At 38.5% G+C, this 24,446-nt stretch overlaps 1 protein-coding gene across 1 annotated transcript in view; it reads right to left on the bottom strand.

Moving 5' to 3' along the window:
* Positions 1-1,181: 1,181 nt before the first annotated feature.
* Positions 1,182-24,446, bottom strand: part of RAI14 (retinoic acid induced 14) — a gene marked incomplete at both ends in the record, with an annotated part of 77,482 nt that continues 54,217 nt past the window's right edge. Inside the window, 15 exons of the mRNA XM_082013072.1 lie at positions 1,182-1,259; positions 1,519-1,584; positions 3,191-3,340; positions 4,143-5,669; positions 6,182-6,300; positions 6,648-6,705; positions 7,391-7,477; positions 8,161-8,247; positions 9,176-9,204; positions 9,889-10,067; positions 12,356-12,462; positions 13,886-13,956; positions 14,456-14,513; positions 17,141-17,205; positions 18,958-19,046. Coding sequence (XP_081869198.1) covers positions 1,182-1,259; positions 1,519-1,584; positions 3,191-3,340; positions 4,143-5,669; positions 6,182-6,300; positions 6,648-6,705; positions 7,391-7,477; positions 8,161-8,247; positions 9,176-9,204; positions 9,889-10,067; positions 12,356-12,462; positions 13,886-13,956; positions 14,456-14,513; positions 17,141-17,205; positions 18,958-19,046 — 2,770 coding nt within the window. The remainder of the gene's footprint in view (positions 1,260-1,518; positions 1,585-3,190; positions 3,341-4,142; positions 5,670-6,181; positions 6,301-6,647; positions 6,706-7,390; positions 7,478-8,160; positions 8,248-9,175; positions 9,205-9,888; positions 10,068-12,355; positions 12,463-13,885; positions 13,957-14,455; positions 14,514-17,140; positions 17,206-18,957; positions 19,047-24,446) is intronic.

Raw genomic sequence — 24,446 nt, 5'->3', positions numbered from 1 at the left:
TTCTCTGCCTATCTTTTCTACATTTTTTGGAAACATTAGGCTGAATTGCATTTTACACTTCACTGCTCTGGACCACACTGACAGACAGGTCTGTTATTCTGTACAGATCTTTTACAAACTGAAAGCATTTCACTATTACTCAGTACTTGGGGGGGTTATAAAAAGAAACTCTCCAAAACACGGTTACCTAAAAATATTTGTTAATAAGCTTAATGCAAACATTATGTAGAAAAAATGGTTTAGTTACAAAAAAATTCATTAGAGGGCCAATAAAAATATACTGAAGAAAAGATCTTTACAAAAGTGAGGTTAGGAAGTATGAGGCATTGACATTCACTGTAAACATCTTGTGTTCACTAGAATCCCTTATCTAAAGTATATGTTCTGGTTTTGTTCCTGAGCTTCATGGCCAACACTTGCATAGATAGCTAAACCTATCATAAAGGATTGTTTATACAGACATTTCTGTACTGCTTGTACAGAACTTCAATAAACTAATGATTTTACCTTTTGAAATAGTTTCATTCCACTACCAGGCAGTTCAAGGAAAATATGAAGCATGGTATGATTTTTGTATACTCAGTGCATTGGATGGGTTGGCACAGCTACCTTACGGTGTGTTAATCTTAAACAATATCACACTAAGAAGCGTAGTTGTTTGATGTTCCAGCTTAGCATAAATATCTACTTCTGTTCACTGCTGAAAGGCTCACTTCTGCTCTGCCAAAGACTGAGTATGGCAAAATGTCAGGAATCTGAGTGCTACAATGTCAAGCAACTAAGTTACTCCCTGGTAAAAGACGCAGCTTATAAACAGTACACAAGACCTTATGGAGAATTTCACCTTTACCCAGGCAACATACGTGCTTTTCTCTAGACTAATGTCCCTCTACCGAAGGAAGCTAGAAAGTACCTTCAGGGTAAACATGACATGGAGTGGTTAAGATAAAAAGTCTGAAGAACATACTTGCATTTTGGATATGAAAAGCAGACGTGTTTAGTTACTGTACACGCAAGTGCACATGGGAAGTGGTAAAGACAGACAAACAAAGCCACCTCACAAACAGCACAATAATACAAAAGCAGCAAATTGCCAATTTTAAATCTTATGTTAAGGCAAATCTAGATAAACACCCATAACAGAATTAATAAAAACAGGGAGTTTTCCATGGCTTTTTTGTTTACTTTTTCTGTGACTGGCTTTTACACATCGATAAAATTTGTTTAAGCACTTTCTGGACATCTTCATCCATTTGACCCTAGACAAGGGGAAACAGAAGAAAAGATGATTGAATTCAAGCATCTCTCTACTCTTTAAGAAGATTTACAAACTATTTTTGAGGTATAGTAATTAGATCAATTTCCCGAAAGGAAGCAGTGTTAAATTTGCGCTTAATCAGTCATACCTTTTGAGTAGGATGTCTTAGACAAAACATGCAAAGGTTCTTACTATATCTGCAGAAGAAACATCTTTCATTAAAATACCAACACTGTGTAACTGACAATACACAACCATACCTGCACAGCATAGAGAAGATGCATCCTGTAAACTGAGACAATTTCCTGATGTTGTTTCTTTGTTTCCTAGAAAATAGTTAAGCAGAAAGTCACAGAGCATTCAGAATTGCTGAATTCAGAACTCCCCAACTAGATTTAGAGAGCATTAGGGAATTACAAACCATAGTCTTAAGGATGCATGAAAAACCAGCTCAGACAGTACTGTGCCACTGGTCATCCAAAACATAATTTGCTTGGAAGCATGGTCCACAGAAATGCTGTAATTCTACCCACCCCAGTAAAAAAAGCTGGTGAGATTACATCAGTTGCAAGAAGTGCTGAGGTGCAGAGATGTGGAATGAGCACATACTCTACTTCTAAGCTTACCAAGCAACCAGAATTAAAGAAAGCCAATAATATTCTGAAAAACAACTCTCAGCTGCAGCTGAGCTCTTTCCGGAAGTCAGTGACCCATCTGGTCAGCTAATACCTTCCCAATGAAGACGAGGTGCTTACAAAGTCTTCACCCGTGAAATCCTCAGTTAATTACTATACATTCAAACAAGGAAAGCCAACCTCCTTTTTCACGATCACAGACTGCCACATCCTGGAAGTCATCTTTCCAAATAAACGTGAAGCTGATAGGAAAGCTAGCCTATGAGAAGGAAAGAGTGCTTCCATCCTGTTTTGAATCCTACCCACTTTCCTCATGTGTTGCATATCTTTGCACCTTACACTACTTTCTGTAGTGTATCCGTGAGTGTGTTATCCTTAAGCAGTGGGCGATGAAGGGTCTCTTTTGTCTTGGTGGACTGGTATAAGAAACAGTCTGGGCCTTTACACTGACAGGATGCAGTTTTTAACTGTCTGCCTACTTACTTCTCCCCACTGCAAGGGAATTTTTCTGGCCCATATGCATATTGAGTCTGCTGTAGAAGGTAGGAAAACAAACACCAGGTAAGCCAGTTAGCATATCAGGCTGGGAATTCTCCTTTCAGAGTTACTCCAGAACTCTCAACAAAGGCCTTTCGTGACCAGTACCTTCTTTTCACCCTCAGCAGTGAATTAAAGTGCTCCTTCGGACAGGCAAGCTCTTGGAAATAGCAATTATGACTCAATAGAGCTTAGAAGAGTGGACTTCTCATGCACAAATAAATGCACTGGAAAAAAATAAAATCTTTAAGCAGTTCAGAATTCCAGAGAATAAACTGTGCTCCCTACAAACAGATGGATTTTCTTCATTTGAAACTTCATGCCTTTAGTGACTACTTTCTTCCAGTAAGTCAAACTTTTTTTTTAGCTTTAAAAAACAGAAAGACTTCAGCTGATGAAAGTTCTTGAGAAAATACACAAATCCACTGCACACTGGACATATTTTTAACAAATAAGGGTCACAGCAGCAGGTCTGGTCAGTACATTCTACTACAAGTACAGGAACTTTGCCCCACTATTGATCTGAGGAAATACATGGGGGAAAACAGCTTTAGTTAGTTAGACTATTTCTAAAGAGCAATTCATGACTTGCAGACTCCTAAATGTTTCAGAGAAACAGAAATTACAGAATTTCTGGATGAAAATTCCTTTCTTTGTACTCATTGACTGTGCTCCCTTTTAAATACAGCAGAGTGAAGAACGGTACGCATATCTTCGGAGAACTGGGAATAATGGTGGGTTTACAAATTATCACACTTACAGTCAGTTGGTTTTGCAACTGCTTCACTTGTTGTTGTAATGCCTCCAGCTGCTGGCTTTGTCTTTTGGGGGCACTGGTTGAGTATGAAAGCTGAGAAAGGCTGTTCAATGCTTCTTTTAATTTGCTAACTTCCTTGGACATTTCATTGATCTAGGAAGGCAAAAAACAGGTTTTCATTAAAAGCCTGCAAGGGATACTGTATTCTTGTGGGTTATTTGTGACTTAAATTTAAGAAATGGGGAACAATGAGATGTAAAAAAAAAAAAAAAAAAAAATCAATGGACAAACAGACATCGTGTCAGCAAAGGGTCACAATACTTCTCTATACACCCTCCAGTCCAGCCAATTCCATATGCACTCCTTGTTCTGAAAGCCAGCAGTATTTATCAACAAGGATTGCATTTACCACCTTTACAAATACTGCTGCTGAACACAAGACAGAAACAATACAAACATAGGCCAGCTATTCACAGCTAGCAAAATACATAGCTTTTTATAAAGAAATTTGTAGTGACAGATACAGTAGCTGCACAGGAAAAATTGTCAAGTCATGCTAAGGTTGAGATGATATAGTAAAATTAGAACAGTGAATTTTTGCTCCTTTTTGATCTTTTGTTTTCTTGTCTCCTCTGGAATCTTTTCCTGCTGTAAATGCCACTTCTTCGACTTCAGTTGTGTGAATAGTGTGAACCCAACCTAAGCAGAATTTAAAAGAGGTTAATTGAAAGATCATGCATATTTCCACACGGGAGGGAAACCAACTGTAAAGTTAAACATACTGAAAACTTTTTTGACTTTGATATCTGAACTTTTAAATGGACAAATGCACTCAAAATTTACTCCACCCTGTGATACTTGACACAACAGCATCTATTAGGTCACCCATGCACCATCCAACAAGTTTTGCAGCCTGAACTCATGTACTATCCCTCCGCTGTAGTGAATCACTAACCTTTTTATCTTTATCCTCTTCTAGTTTTGCTGAGCTTTCAGAATACCTTTTCATTTCAAGAAGCTCTTCTTGAACTTGATGGTACTTTTGATGAAGACCGGTCACCTCCCGTTCCTTTGCTTCAAGCAGAGTATGAATACCTTCTTTCTCTTCCTGCAAGTGCAAAACTTCATTTCTCAGTTGCATAGCACCTAAGGACACATCTTCCTTCTCTTGGATTACATCCTTCAGTTTGGATGACAAAACACTAACTTCACCCTCTAGTGATGACTGGAGCTCTTCATATGCAGCCTTGGGTACCATTGCTTCATTAATTGCAGCTTTTTCTTCCAGTAATTCCTTCTGCAAGTTTCTTACTTCGCTTTCCTTGTTGGTAAGCCGTCCTTTGAGCTCACTTATTTCTTCCTCCATTTCCCTTACAGTATTTCTGAGTGCATTCATCACCTGATGGTGTTCAGTGATTGGCAGAGAGTTTTGCTTTTGGGCATCTAACAGTTGCTTTAGTTCTTCTGCTTCAGCTAATACTTTTGTGTACTGGGATTTAATTTCTGATAACTCATTCTCTGCTTTGTATTTCAAAGAATTTGTTACTTGCATCAGTTTCTCATGTTCATCTCTAGGAATGTAGTCCAAAGCTATATCATCTGGAGTTTTTCTCTTTTTATAGTCCTCAAGCTCTGTTTGTGCTTCTTTGTACAACTGGGACAATTCACTAAGTTGTCTGTTGAGCTCATCTATCATTTGGTGCATCGCATCTTTCCTTTCTCCAGCTTCAGCACTAGATTCCAGCTGTGTCTGATTTGTCAGCTTGTCCTGTAGCCTTTTAATTTCTTCTTGCCCTTCTTTATACCTCTCAATCAACAATGCTTTCTCTTGATTAATGTTATCAATAACTGAACAATATGAATTCTTAATTTCCTCACACTCTTCCACAGACAATTCACTTGCCACATTCTGCTCTCTTTCTTCAAACTTTTTCTGTAGCTCTCTCACTTTCTCTTTTTGTCTTTCACTTTCCTCCAACGCTCTCTTCAATTCTTGCTTAAGCACTTCAACTTCTCCGTATGTAACCTTCAACCTACTCAGATCAGAACTGTTTTCTTCGCTTTCAGAGGAAACAAGACCCGGCTTCATTTGCCTTTGTACATTCAAAACATCTTTCACAGGTTCCTCATACCTGTTTTGAGTTTCTTGGAACTTCAAGTTAAGATCAGAACCATTTTCTGAAATGTCTGTGTTATTGAAATTATCTGTTTCTGGGACTCTAGACTGGACCTGAGCTTCTATGTGCTTTCTTTTGGCTTCAGAATTCTCTAATTTTCTCTGCACCTCCTTTAAGTCTTCCTGGAGGTACTTCATTTGTATTTCACTGGGGCTTGTCAACTTTTCTTGAACTTGGGTGGCACCTAATGTAGACTTCAGCTCCTGAGGTGAGAACTCATTTTGTCTGTCTGCAGTTTGCTCAAAATCTGTTTGAGTTGAATGATAAGACTCTACAGTTGGATCCACTGCTTTAGGTGTTCTTTCCTGTGCAAAAAGAAAGCCGAATAATGGCACAATAGAAACAAGTACATGACTTATTTTTCAGAATAGAGTAAGCAAGGAAATCTTGCCACATCCTACAGAGACAGACAATTAAAACACTATGGAAGAAAGTTTTACAAAAATTCAAAACCCAGCTGTTCCCATTTAGTCATCTACATCAAGAGAATGCAGTAAGTGCCAAGCTCCTCTGAAAGTCTGGGCTGATCTCCATAAGCTAATAACCAAAGCTATGCAAATTAAAATTCTGCTAACACAACTGTTAACAACATCTTTTAGAATGTGGTTATCATAATAAACAAAGTTATTCAGTAATATATGGGAAAAGTGAGAAGATCAAAACACTGATTTAATTCTTTGAGGCAGAGTGTTTCCATGATCTTACCACCAACAAGCTCGTTAAATTATCTTCACAGTACATCTCTTTAAAATGGTAAGCTGCTCTTTGTTCTACTAGCAGATTAAGAGAGCGCTAGAACAGCACAAAAATATGCCACCTGTAATTTGTCCTGCAGCTCCTTATTGTGCAATGTCAAAGAAGCAATTTTTGCTTGCATCAACAGAAGTAGATCTTGCTGGTCAGCTTCAGAACTCACATCCAATAAACTATCAGCACCTTTAGAGAAAGAAAAGATTCAAAAGCTTTCAAAAAGCTGAAATACTAGCTAGTTAGTTATTCTAACATTTCAAATTAAACAGTTTGTTCCCATGACCACTAAGTGTAGTGAGCAAGCAAACTGTTCCTAGAAACTCCTTCCCCAAAAATGTGTTAAATCATCCAATAGAAGCAGGAGGTTTTGCTGGGAAGTTGCTAGTGAAATTACAAACCATTAGTCCCAATACTCACTGTGTCTCACATTCTAAGCGGAAAGGCACAGAGGATTTCTGACCAGATTTCAACCTTTTACACCACCTAAAACACCTAATGAAATATGAAAATAAGGATTAAGTGTTATTGTATACCTGTTGTGCTGTCACTCAGTCTGTCTTTATCATCTTGATGCAAGGAGCTGAATTCTTCCTGCTGAGACACCAAAAGAAAATGCTGTCACAGAAAGCAGATGTAAAGTTGGACAGTTCACCAAAGAGAAGTATAGACAGTATAGATCTTGCTGGAAAAAGCTTGGCAAAGTGGGCTTCTTTTTATTTCTGGGGTCTTGTTTAATTGTAGCATGTGGCCAGTATTTAAAAATCTGCTCACTCAATTCTCATTAAATTTACGGGCAACTATCTCATAGATAGTTTGGAAGGTTGCAGCCCCTGTAATAAATAATAGCAATATATCATCATCTATTAAAAAAAATACAAATCTTCAATACCATAAGGTCAAGACCAGGCAGAAAACACTCAACCATTTCCCTGGTGTTTTTTGGTGAAAGGGTCTCTACTTTTTGCATTGTACAATGCCATGAACTTCGCTGGTATTGGGTAACGAGCTCTCACAGCATTAATACTTACTTTCATAACCATATTCCTAGATACTAATTTGTGACTAATTCTATTTACATATTCAGTAAACATTAAAGTAATCCACACTTGCCTTATAAATTACACTGAAGTGGATTTGAATTCCTTTTTGTTTCTCAAACTCAGTTAATTAATTCACAGGAGACTCTGCAGTCAGCAAAATAGTTTATTAAGCAAAATAGATTATTAAGATACTATACCTTCCTTCCCTAAGCTTCATACAAACAGAAAACTGGTACCTTGCACACTTGATCAGCAAAGAAAGACTGCCCTTTTCCAGTCATGGGAGTTGAAGTGGATGAGTGTGAAGAGGACAAATCACTAAGCTGTAAAAGATTTTATAGAAATAAATATATAAATATTTAATATATATACATAAATAAATAACTAACATGTGCCCATATACATACGAACATATACATACATATATACACACACATATATATACACAGGTTAAAGAGTACTTTTCCCTGCATTATCATAAGTCACAACTGTAGGTGAGTTTCAAAGAGCAGTTCTAATTATTCAGTGCTCTTATGAGTCAGTATTACGTATGCAGTGTAGCTGTTACACAGGTAATATTCCAGTTTAACGTTAAACCTAACTGTTAAACTGCATTTTGATACTGTGTACCTCTATTTCAGTATTTCACTTTCACATGTGTATATACATATAACAACATCTACATACGTATAATTAAAATATACATAGTTATTTACTTATGGAAGTTGTCAAAACCAGGAGAACTTCAACTTTAGATAGAAGAAACAATTGTACAGTAAAATTTGTACAGCTGTATCTTAGACCATGCTGTATTTCAGGCAATTTTGCTTAGTTAACCTAACCAACATGTGCTTTCATAGTGTCATCCTAATGTCAGGAAAAACACTCATGGTAAGGCAGGCATATAAAATAACAGTGACAGAAAAAATCCAGCCCACATTATTCACATAATGTTCAAAATGCTTTTCATGCCCTAAAATCATCTCAAAATCGGTCTTTTCTTTACCTGAATAGGACTGATAGGAGGAGGTGGGGCTTTGCGTTTTTTTGGAGTTCCACTTCTTTCTGAACTTAATTTAGAGCCTTGATCATGCTGAAAGTTTCACCAGCCAGAAAAGGTAGGTTTGTTAGTTTGGTTAGTAAAGTCCAAGCAAGTTGTTTTATAAAAACAAACAAACAAAAAAATCCCACATTAATATCAACTTTAGCAGCTCATGCAGTGCCTTATTTTTTTTTCTATGTAAAGGCTACATCTTTACTAACACAAAGATATTAAACATGCCTGACAATAAGAATCTGCCCCCTTGTAATCCATGCTTCAGTGAAAACAAACAAGATTTAGTGAAAAAGCAGAAGCTGATAACAGATTTAGCACTAGAGATCTTCCATAGTCCAGTCATGCCATTCTTAACAGATACTATCCTTCCTCTCCACCAGCGACTTCTGCCTGAGCTCCCTGAAAACCCACCTCTCCTGCTCAGAGAAGGAATGAACCAATGCATTGTCCCCTCGTCCACTTTCAAGCCACCAGCAGGTCTACAAGGTCTACTTGCACTCCAGATATGATACTAAATAAAAAATGTAAGAAACTAATTTAATTGCCTAAATCTGCTGGGATTCTCACAGGTGGGGGTCTCCAGTAAGGTGTAACCAGGGATAGCCTTCAGTTAAAATGTTTTGGACTTTTCTAGATCATTTTCTCTACAGTTTACAGAGACGGAGTCCAAAAGCCAAGCTCCTGCATCACACATGAGAAAAGTGGCATATCTTCCTGGCACACACGTGCACATACACACATGCCTTCCTTTTCTCACTGAGGGTGCTGGCTGCTGCTGCAGAGAGAAGCTACGTCTAAAAGCGATGTTCCTGAAACACATTTCTTAAATCACATTACAGAGGAGTCAGTGGCAGTGCATCTCACAGTGACATTTACTAGTGCTTCTAATCATGTCAATTACTGGTTTTTCTTAAGTTACAAGCCTATATAGCCCAAGTATTTTTAAAACCAAAAGGACCAATACCTGCTTTGCTTTTGTCGGTGACTTTGTATCTGTGAAGCAGAAAAAAAGTGGAATTAAGAACAGCTATCAAAGAAAAAATTATTTGCTATTCCTAACCCACCTCTCAGAGCTCAACTTCCCACACCATAAGTACTTTGTTTTTTGAATTCTTGTCTGAAATCTGAAAAATATACTTGAATTTCCAAATTCCATTTGAACCATATCTTTTCTCTGCTGCTTTTTTGGGTTTCATATTGAGATTAAATTCAAAGGATTGTGACAATTCTTCTTCTCCTATAGTCTTACACCATTCTTGCACATTATCTTCCTCCTTTAGAAATCTGTCTTAGTTTGACCATAAAACACTCTGCCTGCATTAGTTCCTTCTTCAACCCCTCTACTGAGGAGCTGTATGTTCCACTTACTCTTTCACATAATAAAAAAGGATCTATTCCAAATTGTATGCAAGACTTCAGGATACCGGTACCATCAGCTTACTTTTTCTTTCTCCAGAACACCTCTTTTTGCCCTGCTCAGTGCTTTATCCTATGCTAAATATTACCCTCTATGGCAAAGTCTACATTTTACTGCTTTTGGAAAGCCTCAGCCAGACCATCCTGAAGATGGCTTTTGAAACTTTTCAGGCTAGCTTATGAAATAAATCTGTTCATTGTGAAACATACATGTAGCCAGTTCAAGAAGTGACCAACTGCAGATCGGCATCTCTCACATACCCACATCCTGAGATAATTTTGATGATAGGAGATTCTGGATCCCTGTATTCTCGGAGAGCTTGGAGTAATGCAGGGCATTCTGTCCAAAGACATCTACTAAACTGACATCTGCACCTTTCCTAAGGAAGGCTTCCACCATGTTAAGGTTACCAGCTTCACAAGCCATCATCAAAGCAGTTCTGGACAAAACAAACAAAACACACAAACAGTAAGTGTCAAGAGTGTACTCTTTATGCAGCAGCTCATATTTTCAGGAAAAAAAGTGTGACAGTTATTGTGCAATAAAGTCCAAGATTTTATCAACATGTGTATTGACACAAACATGTAACTGTCATTTCTCCTTACAAACACCTGCCCTCCTCCTCTTCCCTGTACTCCTCAGCTGGACCTTCTGCAAAGACCTGGCATGCTTTGCACAGGTCTCCAAACATTTCTAAACATGGGTTCCTGAGACTAAGAGGAGAGTCATAGATAGAAATGGCTGCAGGATAAAGTCAGACTATCAAATCTCACTGCCACACAACAATTACAGCTCTGCAAGTGGTCGTACAACATGAAAGCATTTATTTCATTGCTGCTCTCCTTCACATGTTGCTTTTAAGACAGACAAACAGATTTCAACCAAAAAGGGCAAACAAATCTCAAAGCTCTTCAGTAAGACTGAGAGCTGGGTTTGACTTCAAATCTGATCTACTCTTATTTAAAAAAAAAAAGGAAAATAAGTCTATTAGAGTGCAATCAATTCCACCTCCAACACAGAGCAGCTAGACAGTGCGAGATCCTTGAGTTAGGGTAGCATACAAAAGGAGTATTTTCCTAACAGGTTGTATCTGTTTTTCTCAATTACTTGAAGGGGCCATAACAGATGTACAGAGAAATTACAAACACACAGAAAACCCCACCTTTCAAGCATGCTTTAATACTGCTTGCTTGCTTGGGCATAATTCTCCCTTCTCAACATGAAAACATGCTTAATAAGTTGGCCAAGTTCACTGGTATACATATTCCTCAGTGCAGATATGAAACTAAAAATTTACTACAGTGATAATATTTGCTACATATTAAGACAGTTATTTAACCGATGAATTAAACATACTCCCCATAATGGGTGAGCCCTGGAGAAGTGATGGCTGTTGCAGTGCTGTGCTGTGCTAAAAAGTAGTGTTGAGTGGCAACTTGGATAACAGCTCGAGAGTCACAGGGATGGTTTTGGATTACCAAAATAATGCACTTAGTCTGGACAAGACAGGAAATTGGAGATGTCATTTTCAAAGGTTATACCCTTCCTCTCCCAACAAGGCTTTTCCTTTTTCAGTAAGAACGTAACCACTTTTGTGAACACAAGATGCAAGAGTAGTCACTCTCCTTAACAGAAGAAAAGCAAGAAGTAGAATTGTACATTCCATGTTATATAATTTTCTTGCTTCTACACACAGTAGGTTCTTAAAAAGAAAATACAAAAATGCGAGTCTGTCCTATCTATAACAGAAGTGCCTTCAAGCCAATTAAACTATAAGCTCTTAACAATGTCTGTTGATTAAACAGCAAGAGAGTGAGGGGAAGGCAGAGGTTCCACAGTGGGCAGCACCTCAGCTTCAAAGCGTTGATGAGGCCATTCAAACCAACCAACATGACAAAGCAGTTTTCTTCAGACAGCTTAAAACAAAGAGTGTGCTAATAAACTTTGGACTGATAAAAAACAAGTTGGGGCCCAGTCTTGTCCTCCCAGGTGCTGCCAAAGAACAATATGAGCATTGTATAACATACAATAATCAAGACTGCTATCAGGTGTAAGTGCCAAGTCTTCTCAGCGTCCTGCTTGACTTTCACAGTTCAACCAACTGTTTATAAAACAGTCCTTAATATTTAAAAGCTCTTGATCTTCATCAGTATCATCAAAACAAGTGCATTTTTCACTACAAGGCTGTTGCCTTTTAGAAGGGTTTTCTAACACATGCACTATCTATAATGCAACAAAACCTCTAAATGGCACCTTCTAAAACGACAGCAGCTCCACTGTATAGCTTTACTGTATTTTTATCTTGCTGCTGTGGCTGCATTATGGTAGAAAAAAGAACCCTCCACAGATGTCACTCCCAAGAAACCATTTTAGGATTTAAGTTGGAGAAACTAACTCATGCCAAGAAGAGAGCAGCATTTAAAACTGGGGCATGTACAATGTGATGTGTGGGTAAGTGCTATCAATCAATCAGATTCTTGTAAGAATGATTTAAAAATGGAATTTACTGTTCTGGTAGCCCAAGGGAAATCTTACAGGCACATCTAGTTTTATAGCTGTAGAGTTTCTGTTTCACCTTCCCCTTTAGCCAGAATTCTGTAAGCCTTCTCAACAATCAGGACAGAGGCATTATTTCACCTAAAAACAACTATTTTGGGAAGGATTTCAGAAAAAAGCTTCATGTGACAGTCAGCCTTGGGGAAGAATTGACACGTTAACCTGCTGTACCTTCCATTTTTATCCCTGGTGTTGATGTCTGCTCCATGATCCAGAAGGCATTTGCAGACTTCCATATGACCATTTTGTACTGCAAGCAGTAGAGGTATGTTTCCATCCTAGGAATGTATTTAAAGAAACTATGAAAAATAATCCATCCACTTACAAATATCACTCTGAGATTTAAAGGTCAGCTATGAAATGTAGTTCTATATAGCACAAATGAGGTGCTATCAGTACATTTGTCTTGTGTACTGTAAATGTAGTTCAGTTTACTGTAATTCCTTTCTTGACCACTGGGGATGCAGAGCATTAGGAGTAGGAATGTTTTTTTGCTGTTTGTACTCCCTTTGCTGTTTGCTTAATGCTACAACATGATGATTTTGGAACTACTCAATACCTTTAAGTAGCTCCATAACAAAAATGATAATTTTAACTAAGTACAAGGCAAAAATACAACGTTTCATATAATCATAGAATAACTCAGTTGGAAAATACCTTTAGAGGTTATCTGGGGTTTCTCTCCCTTTGCTCTCAACCCAAAGCTAGGCAAACTTCAAGTTATAGTACACTGCTCAGAGACTTGTCCAGTCAAGTTTTAAGCATCTCCAAAGGCAGAGATACCATGAATGATGTCTCTGGGTACCAGTTCTAATGTTTGACCACCTTCACGGTGCGATTATTTTTTTTTAGTACCTAACGGGAATATTCCAATCAGGTCCACTGCCCATATTCTGACCACTGGTTATCATCATTTTGTCATGCACCTCTGAGGCTGGTCTGGCTTCTTCTGCCCTATGATCAACCATGATGTAGCTGAGGACATTTTTAATATAATCCTACAGTATTCTCTTCTTAAGACTGACTTTTCTGCCTTTAGAACGCATCTGCTGAAGTTTTAGGTCTAACCTTTGTGTCAGATTTTTTTATTAGAAAGACCAGGGAAGAAGGAGATAGATCCAAGTCAAAACCAAACAAATTTAAATATTTTTGTTTTGGGTTTTTTTTTTTCTTTTGTGCCTCATTTCTGTCAGGTCCCCTTCCTTTATCATCATTCCTATCAGGTAGTTCCATCATTCCCAAAAATAGACGTGGTTGTTTGTAGACATTTCATAATATGAATGTAGTGTCCCTGAGCCTTTAGACACAAGTATATTTTTTCCGCACAGGCTTATCATACACTGCGTTGGGCTTTGTGAGCATTTCACAGCACTTGGACACATAATGGGCCTTTCCTAAAGCCTACTAGAGTCAACGGAAAAGCTTTTAATCATGTTTTGAATGTATCAGAATTGAGTCTAGCTTCTTATACCAATGCCTCAATTTAATGAGCAGCAAATCCTGACACTACTGTATTGGACTGTGAAGTACTTCCCCACCTCTGCTACAGCAAGCTGCAAAAGGAATTTCCTCCACCAGAGAAATCCAAGAAGAAATATAACTTAGTATTGCTTTGAACTGCTGCACCTGAGATTGACTGGAGTGGAGGGTGGCGAAAGCTCTGAAGTATCTGAAGTACACAATGGGAGAAAAGGTACGTACCGAATCTTTAATGTTAATTGGACATTTGTGTTCACATAGAAGCTGAACTGCCTGAAGACAACCACATGCAGCTAAAAAAAAAAAAAGATAAGCATGAAAGTCCATTAAACCCCATTTTCAAAATTTGTGTTCCGTGCTTCCACTTGCAATACTGCAGCATTACAGTGGTGTCCAAGAAAAACAAATTAAACTGTATTTCTCTGTTTTAAGAAGGAAGGAGAGAAAGACTAAAAGGATGAACAGCAAGTCGTATGTAGAAATACAACCAATACTTATGGTCCAAATTAGCAGGAAAAGATACAATCTTTGACGACTGAAATAAAAATCAATGTAGTCTTAAGTATTCCAATGGCTCTGCACTTGCAAGTGTGCGAGTTAAGGTGTTAACTGTAATTAGCTGAAATTCAGTATTCACAGTATTTATCTAAAAAAAACCCCTGAAATTTGTAAGCCATCAGGTCGAGTCACTAGATTTATGTAATTAGAACCTAAAAAGCTCCACCAGACTGAAGAGCTAGGAATATCAAGCATGGCAAAATAGGTATTACATGCTTTCAACAAAGAAGTTACCTGCATAATGTAAAGCTGTTTTCCCAGAATTGTCAGTGCTGTCTGATGGACATTTACTCTGCACAGTTCAATAAAGAGAAGGAAAAAAAAGAAATTAGAGAAACACCAGGAAAATAAAACATATGTTTGATGCTAAGGACAGAAGGACAGAGTGCTGAACATCTTTGAGAAAAGTTTTATGAGCTATTTCAGAAAAGCATACTGAAGAAAGGCACAGCTTTCATTTCTACCAATCTGGTCTCTCCTTTCTTGGTACCAGCTTATACTGAAGCCATAGGAAATACTCACAGTGAGAGAGATATCCCTAAAAAATGTTATAGCTTTGGAACAATTTAAATCAGGAAATAAAAAAGGAAAGAAACTCTCTCCCTTGCCTCAGAAAAGCTTCAGGTTTTTTTTTTACATTATGGTAAGAGTTAAAGCAACCACAACCTACGGCAATTAGTCTTGCATTATTTCTGTCAAAGGCAATAAGGCTTCGTTTGCATTTGTAAAAACTAAAGCATCAACAATTCAGTTATATTTTGTGGTATTATAAGCCACCAGCTACTACTGATCAATTTAGACTTCAAAGTAATAAATTAAAAAAAAAATCAAATTTCAAATCTTTATCAAGTCTTCTTTTGATACAGAAGTTTTTAGTTCTAGTTTACAGCAAAGAAAGAGAATCATAGGATCATAGAATCATTTAGGTTGGAAAAGACCTTTAAGATCATCAAGTCCAGCCATAAACCTAACACTGCCAAGTCCACTGCTAAACCATGTCCCTAGGCACCACATCTACACCCCTTCTAAATACCTCCAGGGATGGTGACTCAACCACTTCCCTGGGCAGCCTGTGCCCATGCTTGACAACCCTTTCGGTGAAGAAATTTTTCCTAATACCCAATCTAAACCTCCCCTGGTGCAACTGGAGGCCATTTCCTCTTGCCGATCACTTGCTACTTGGGGCAAACAACCAACACCCACCTCACTACAACCTCTTTTCAGGTAGTTTTAGAGAGCGATAAGGTCTCCCCTCAGCCTCTAAACAACCAGAGTTCCCTCAGCCAGTCCTCATAGGACTTGTTCTCTAGACCCTTCATCAGCTTCACTGTTCTTCAGACATGAGAAGATATGACCCTGAAATAATGGGCTTCTAAAAAACAAACATTGGAGCTTTTGACTTTCAAAGGTAGTACTGCCTCCAACACTTCTTCAATTTTCTAGGAAAACAGGTTCACATAGATTACCACATTCTGTAACAAAAATGTCAAGATCCTGCCTGTGTAAAATAATTATTTAGCCTCTTTTAATTCAACTCCAGCATGGAGTTGAATGTCAAGATTACACATTCCTCACATGTACACTCAAGGTGGTCCACAGAAGCAAGAAAGCAATCCAAAGACCATGAATTATTGGAGAATATTACCAATGGGTTTGCACTTACAAACATATTTAGAAATCTGCATATTGTAGTAAAATTAGCAAAATATAAACAAAAGCAGTCTGTGATTGTAGCTGGTAAGTGAATGGACAGCAGATATACGGTATTAAACACACATCTAGTTGTCGTCACACTGTTGTATGCAATACCATCAGTGACAGCTTGATGTCACTGTTTATGCTGTAAATGAGTTTGCATTAGCAATAGCAGATACTCTCAATGAGATGCCGAAGAGGGGAGCCTCAGTGGTTAATGATAACCCTTTCCAGGTGTGGAGGAACAGGGGAGTCAGCTTGCAAGGAGTATGGAGGTGGGAATCAGTAAAACTGGACCCAATATTGTCAGAGACATTGACAGGAGTCAGTCACAGGACAACTGGAGAGCCTTGAGGTAACCAGGGAAAAGTAATTCAGAGGTTGGGATATGGGATGCATTCTCTTTCTGTACCACTGTGCTCAAGCGGGTTTATTATTTATTATTTCATCTGTAGTCTGAGCCACAGTCTTACTGATAACCCCAAAATCCTAAAAATCTGTCCCGTTCCTCTGATCACCTCTACCAAAAATCACCTGGCTTTCTAAAATGGAGCCAAGATAGACAATACCTCTCGTTCCTTACTAGCACACATCTTCATCCTCAACACCATAAGAATCTTCTCTTTACCTTCACTTTTGGTTTTCTTATTTCTTTCTGCATTCTTTCTACTCCATTTCTGACCCTTCACTGTCCTTTACCTCATTTCACTGAGGATTCAAATATTTCCATATTTTAGCATCTAAACCACTTTGGTTTCTTTTCCCTTTGACTTTAAACTTGACAGACATTTCTATGGTCAGCAACAGACAAAAAGCATTCCAGTGGAACAATATCAAAATACCCCAGAAATGAAAAATGCTTTTCCCTTATACCTCTTAACCCATCTACTTCTAAGCCATCCGACCACACAGACAAAACACGGGAAGTTAGAGAGGAGCTGCAACCTGCTGGAAACCCAACCCTGCTATGTCAGATCAGCTGCACATGAAAAACTGTATTTGTGGACCACTCAGGGAAGATACCACACTGTTTTCTATCATCCATTCACAGTGCCTAAACAGTCTTTAAATTCAAGCACCTATCTTGATTGCAAGGAGACAGGACAAGAGTATCAGAGTGTGATGCAGATTATTAGCAGGGAATCTGTCAATATCTAGTGGAACCAATCTAGAGAAACAAAATGAAAACTCCAAAAATCAAAATTAATTTAATCTTTACTTTACCTGAAGTAACCTCTTAATACAATCAGGGTGACTGTTCTTTGCTGCAAGATGTAAAGCGCTGTGCCCTAAATGAATAAAAGCAAAGCAAATTAAGTATTCAATCATTCCAAAGCACAGGAATAAATTTTTCCATGACAAAGGCAAAATTTTGAATTATCCATCCTGTTCCTATCACAATATGTGGAAAGTAAGGCTAGATAAAATAAAATAAAAACCTACTTCAAGCAGAATGTATTTACAACAGACTGTTGTTCAGCCAAGTAACAGAATAATCTTAATGTCCTGCTTCATATAAAGGAATGATACAAACATCGTGTCAGACTATACCTTGGCAGAAGTCTAAGATTGCGCAGTTATGTTTTGTTTCTTAAAAAACAATTTTCCTACATTACTCAGCCTCCCTTGCAGAGAGATGTCTGTCAAGTGTCTTGATGATTTCTTCCATTTGGCAATGAAAAAGGAACCCAGCACCAAGAGCAAAGCCAGCCAAATTTGCCAGCTACCATTACTGCAAATTTGCATCATCCATGGAGTTGCACACAGAAGAGGATTTGGAACACAGGCCTACTTCAGTTTGCATCCCATAGATTCCCTTTTCTGTTAATTTATTTAGCATCTGTGAGCTCGTATTTAGTTATGCAATACAGTGATTTACTGACTATGGATTTATGATGAAAGACTGCAGTCTCTCTTCTAGTTTCATCTTACAGAGCATCTGAAAAATTAAAGAGGCCAAGACAGCAAAAGAATAAATTATCCATGTAACTATGAAAAGAAGGAGCCAAGATTTAGTACTCAATACGGAGCCACCTCTGACAGTAGAACCTCACTGTAAATAATGTGACTGTTACAGACAAGGCTTTCCCTCATGAATGCTGGGTCGACACTCTCAGGTGAGAGCAGGCAACCTCTTGTTATCCAAACAACTAATAAATCCTGAGGCATGATGAAGTATGAATTCTGAATAATAGTCTGTATCAGGTACTTATATTCTCTTATCATTATGTATAATCTGAACGGTTCTTACAGTATCACAGACACTTCCTTATACAGGCAAATAATTTCCATGTATGACAGAAATTCCCTCAGGCTGCAATCGGTGGCCAAAACAGAACCCATTTACAGATCATTACTGGAGAGATAGAATGCTGACAGCTCATTCAGGTGACTCCGCTAGCCAGAGAAAATGCCTGGCACAGATTCCACAGATATGCCAGCTGAAATCTATTAAGAAGAGTTTGCCAGTTTCAAACTCAGCTCCCATCATTCTCCTAGTGGAATAGTAATTAAGGCATAGGACTTCTGAGGGCTGCAACAACATACTTAATAGCTCTTAGCTCTGTTTTGGCCTGTATTAGCTCTTTTCGCTATGTCATAATCCTGAGGAAATGTCTTACTGCAACTCCTGTACAGTTAATGGGGTTAATAGCTTGGATACTCATAAAAGCAACACCGAAGATCTTGATTTAACCTTTAAAAAGCCTAAAATAAAGTTAACAAAAAGAGCTGGAGGAGGGGGATTTTTTTAAAATTTAATAATAAATAAACTGAAAAAAAAAATCAAGCAACTATTTTGCATCTGGAGTACACTATAAATGCTGACATTTAGAGCATTAAGGCAGAAGTTTGTAAGGGCTTTAGAATTCTATGGACAGAAAAGCAAGTATGCCTAAACCTGCAAGTGTTACAACCGCTTTTCCTACATGGAGTGTGAGGAAAAGCAGTGTTGTCAAATCTGCAGTTGCACTCTGCATATCAAGAACTGTACAGGCAAACTGAGTGTATTACGCTACATGCATTGGTTCACAGAGACATACCTGCACCATCTTGGGCTGTCACATCTGCACCATGTGTCACCATGATCCTGAGGCACTCTGCATGCCCTTTCGTGGCTGCCAGGTGAAAACTGGAAGAGAGCATTTTCATGTCACTTTTCTTTTATTAAGACCTCCTTTCTCTTTCATTCACAAACCAATTACTGGCAAGTTCTCCTCTCCCTGTCCTTAGATTTTTTGGCATCCCTCCACTGCCTCCCAAGAAGATAATAGCTCTGAAAGTGAGACGGCACATTAAAATGTTTTTGTAGTCATACTTTTACAAAGGCTGCTGCCTCTTTAACCCTTGCCATATACCTTATGAGCACCTAGTTCCACCCAATTTCTAAACTAACTTCCCTAGTGACATAATATATCCCCACAGAATGCCTGGGCTTAGGGAATTAATGAAGGAAACATTCACTATGGCTGACTTTGCTCTGCTCATTCTAGTCAATCCTGATTTCCCCCTTTCAGTGGACAAAATTTAGTTAATCTAAAAGGTGATTCAGCCCCTAAATTAAACTACATCAAGCTATGCCTCTGCACTGTCCTGCACAGAGCTCATCTTTCTTCCGTGGAGAGGGGGGAAAAAATCCCTTTAGTGTTTGCGAGTATCACCTGGAGCATCTAAGCTAGTAGGTATTTGTGAGACTATGCTATAGATGTATTTTTTCAACTTCTGGTTTTGCTTTTTACCTCGAGCACCTGCTTGTTTGAGTAGAGGGAAATTGCAGAGGTTACCAACCACACCATGGCAGGACACACAATGCATCAATTGCCAAAGATATAATTGCAGAACAAATCAAAGAAGTTATACTGAATTCAATCCTTTTTACAGCTGAAGGTTCATGTTTGACATCCTTGGCACCTCAAGATTGACGGAAGCAGTCCAATACACATGCTGCTGACTTAATTTTGCTGGGAAGCAAAAAAGAAGGAAAAGCTTCTGAAAGCAGAGGTTTATATCTTTCTGATGCATAGACTAGATACAAGGAAGAAATTTTTCACAATAAGAGTAGTGAAACACTGGAACGGGTTGCCCGGAGAGGTGGTAGATGCCCCGTCCCTGGAAACATTCCAGGTCAGGTTGGACGGGGCTCTGAGCAACCTGATCTAGTCGAAGCTGTCCCTGCTCATTGCAGGGGGGTTGGACTAGATGGCCTTTAAGGGTCCCTTCTAACCCGAACTATTCTATGATTCTGTGATTCTATATTGTGCCAACATGGTCAGGTCTCAAGATAGGAGCAGACATACTGCTTCCCTGTGTCCCTGCTAATATCAGTTTGACATACAGAGCTGTTTTCCACTGGGAATAATGCAAAAAACAAATTCAAGACAAAACACTTCCAATTACTATTAAGTTGCATGTGAAAAGTTTGGACCTTCATCAACATGCCCCAAACTGAAAAAGCCAGTATTCCCAGGATGTTTTCTAAAATTTTTTTAAGGGAGACATTAATTTTTAACATCATGCATCCCTGTGTTAAGGGGATTTTCCCCTGGAATCTAAAGGGAATGTCACAAATCATGTAGCCACACCAGCTACTGTATTTAAGAGTTTACATTTTGAAAAACTGCTTCCTTTAAATGTTAAAACTAACACTGAAAGTTCAGCCTGCTAACCAGGGAAACGGGGAATAACAGGCAGGAATGAAACAGATATTTCTGGCACATAGTATGTGGACTGCAACGCTTTCTCTAAGCCATAGACTTCTTTGCAGCCTTCTTGAGAACTCAGCAGAGAAGATGACCTACAGAAAAGATCTGGCAAAGGGCAGAGAATTAATCAAAACAGGAGAGCTCCTGGAGCAGAGTCCTCTCTCAAGCACAGCAACTACCTCATTTCCTACAAGGAGTCCTTCCACACTGGCTGCTGCTGATTGCAAATGGCAGACAGGCAGTGCTTAGGCTTTGAACTGTTCTCTGCAAATATAAAAATATCTTGTGTACTCATCCTCATGCTTACTACTGCCATAAACAAACCGAGGAATTAACACTTCCAAGAGCATAAAAAGCACTACTGCTGGCTGTTCTCTAGTCATTCAAAATCAAAATTTCATGTACTTGGTGACCAATGCAAGGTTGTGTAAACATTCTTCTTTAGAAGAGGTTTCTCAGGCTCTGGGAAAATGGCTGGGGGAGGGACACAAAAGGAGTCTGACAAATTCCAACACCTCTAATTTAGCCAGCACAACATACCAACAAATACTGAAACACGTTCAGATACATTATGTACACACACAATACAACTGAAGTTCCTTTAATATTAGGAATGCTGTGAAGCACGCACTTGGCTCACTTACATTTGACAATATTCGTAAGAATAATAAATACCTGAATAATAATAACTTGGCTAAATCTGGGACACTGAAGTTTTATGCACGGACTGTGTAAGATGGTGCCAAATGCAACATGACTACGCAAGTGCAAAAGAAGTTTCATTTAAGTAAAATCAGACTGCAAAGAAAGTATCATAGAGAGAAGAAAAACTTAACCCCTTTCAGGCTATGCACTTACAAGCACATCAGTCCCACCAAAACAAACAATTCCCATGGCAGTTCTCAACAAGTCATCACACACGCAGATGCTTTGTTTCATGTGGACAAAAATATTTTCAAGTAAAAAAGGCCTGATTAAAAATATTCTCCCAAATTGATGGGATGAAAGAAACATCATCTGTAAGCAGTTCAGATGATGTGAAAGATGAGAGAACATGCATGAAGAACGTAAAGATCTAATGACAGCAAAAATGTAGAAGCTATGTGGAGAGAACCATGAAGACAGGATGATAAGGTGTAACTCCCACTCATTTATACAGTGACCTAAGCCAAAAAGCATTGGGATGATACAGCTCCCTCCCAATTGCTTGCTGTGTGTCCCCTCCCTACGTCCTTGTACTGCTACCATCTCTCAGATAACCCTGTAGTGAGATGGTTTTTCTTAATAATCTAAAGCAACAGGAAGGGGAATGGGGGACAAGGTTAGTTAGCTGATGGTTTAGTAAACTGAACTGGCTTACCAGGAAATCAGCCCTGCACGAAAGAGAGAGGAGAATGACTCTAGACTGGGATGAACCTATTACAGTCATTTTTAAGTCAGAGTACTTACAGAGTGCTGGGCAAAACCTTCTCCTTGATGAGTAATTCTAACTGATTTTAAAGTTAATATTCCCGCTTTTTTGGTAATACTTTTTCTTTAGAAAAAAAAACCCCAAATGCTTTAGCAGTGGATACTGAGAGCTCCTGTGTAACAGCAAGGGAGACTCTTGAAACAAATCAGCCTGTAGACATTCATTTCAGTACAGAATAATTCTTTACAAGTTACATAAACTTTCCTAAAATATTTGAGGTAAAAGCTGCAGGTTTCCAAATACTGGACTTCTCATAATTTGGAAACCTTAATCAGTGGTGCATTTTACTTGCATCTTTCATGAATAAACTTCCCTTGATATGAAAGCAAACAACTTTTCCTCCCACTTCCTGGCTGTGCAATGACTTAGACAAACAAACACAAATATCTAAGGCTTGATTTGGAGCAAGGGCCACACTGAGGGTTAGATTCTCATTGAGCCTAAAATCTCATTACAACATAGTTCATTTTCCCTTCACAATAGAGAAGCCTGTTACTACCACTTAGAGCCACATCTTGATACCCCAGCCTGTACTGATTTGGCATAAATTTGTTTTATTACTGTAAAATATTTCTATTCTTCCTGAGGGGTGGGATGGTCTTTTATTACTGTCTCCAGACCTTTCAGTGCAGCGGAGGAGCAGCTACAAATCCCAGTGGTTTTCTCATTAGATCCAGAAAAGAAGCAAGTCAGCATTCAAGACCCACATCTGCAGCAGCTCATAGAGATCAGTTGGTTGACACAGTTTTTTCGTACTGGGAATGTACAGGTCTCAGAATTACTCAGTTCTTAACACAATAAAGTAAAACATTATCTTCTTTGGGAGGCACACAAAGCCTAGTTGTAGTAAACAGGCTTCTACAGTAGTAAGAGTAAACAGCGTTAAGAGCAAACACAGAGCAAAATTTCATCAGATTCAGGGTCAGCTGGAGAATAGGTACAAGACTATCTCCTCAAAGTCCTGTAAGGACCTCAAATTTCCTGACCAGAAATGTGACCCAAATAACATTTTCAAATGCCCTGAAAGAGAGATGCTTTTTACAATTCAGGGATGTCAAACAGCAGAGTTCTTACAGATAGATGTCAACTGGTGAAGCACTTACAACTGTCCTAAACAAGCCCATCCCTTATTCAGGGCAAAGGACCTTTTCCACCATTTGCATAGCTACATCCTGCAAAATTGAGCACAATCCTCTCACTAAATGTTATTTTGACAGCTGGCTTAAAACAACTGGGTGGTCTATATATCTAGGGAAAATGCCACTAGAGTGGGACATAATGAAATAAGAAAAAATAAATATGAATTCTTAAGACAGCAACCTTCTAACTTGGAAATTTTCATTTGTGAAAAGTAAAAAAAAAAAGGCAGAAGAATTACATCCAATCAGGGACCTCCACCTCTGTTTGGCAAGGTCACACTCCAGAGGTTTTTGGGGGCAGAATTAGCCTTCTCTGTAACACAGATTTCTCTCCAGGGCCTGAAAGTTGTCTGATATGTTATTTACCAAAATCCAAAGCAAATAAAGAACATGGTTGAATTATGGATGCTACATGAATATTGTATTTGCTATGACAAACACAGAAGAAAGTCAAACATATGCAAGCATGTACTACTATTGTTCTCTGCCACTTCAAGCTGACTGCTCTGAATATATTTTAAGTGCAAGAATATTTGAAATACACTATGAACTCACATACACCCATTGTCAAGATTTATTTTGAGTAAAAACATCCCTCCCCAAAGCAGATCATTCTTCTTCATTTTCTGATGTACGTCAACTCTTTGTTGACTTTCAAAAAGTCTGACTTCTCTGCCAACAGTGTGATGATATACAGTTTCCCAACTGACCAATACCTTCACACAAACAAACAAGATAGATAAAATAAAGATATAGAGCTGCTTGGAGTCTTTGTAATGCTGACTAAAAGAATACAGAAATGGAAGATATTCAAACTTCACTGCTACCAGATCAGACAGCAAGCTATTTGTCAGCTATCTCAGCCAGGAAGAGACTCAGTGACAACCTGGCTGATTTTCTGCACTAACTTGAATTTTTGCACATTTTAGAGGCAATACCTACCTTGCAGCGTCTATAGTGATCTTCCTAGACAGTATTATCCCTCAAAGCCTCAATTCCCACTTCAATAATAACAGCAAAAATAAAGGTATTAAATGATATCTGGCTTTTAATTGTTTTCCAACACAAGCTGAGCGGCAGAAGTTTGCCAGAGACCTGGTCTGAAGGAGAAAGGGCTGTGAGCACCACTACAGCAGCATACCCTGTACATGAAGTGCCTGCTGTCACTCAAGAGGAAGTCCAGTGTAGTCTCCTCTTGCATGTAGCACAATGACCAGTAA

The sequence above is a fragment of the Phaethon aethereus genome (genome assembly GCF_964289735.1).
Source record: "Phaethon aethereus genome assembly, chromosome: Z".
Lineage (NCBI taxonomy): Eukaryota > Metazoa > Chordata > Aves > Phaethontiformes > Phaethontidae > Phaethon > Phaethon aethereus.
This window is presented reverse-complemented; position numbering and strand designations above follow the sequence as displayed.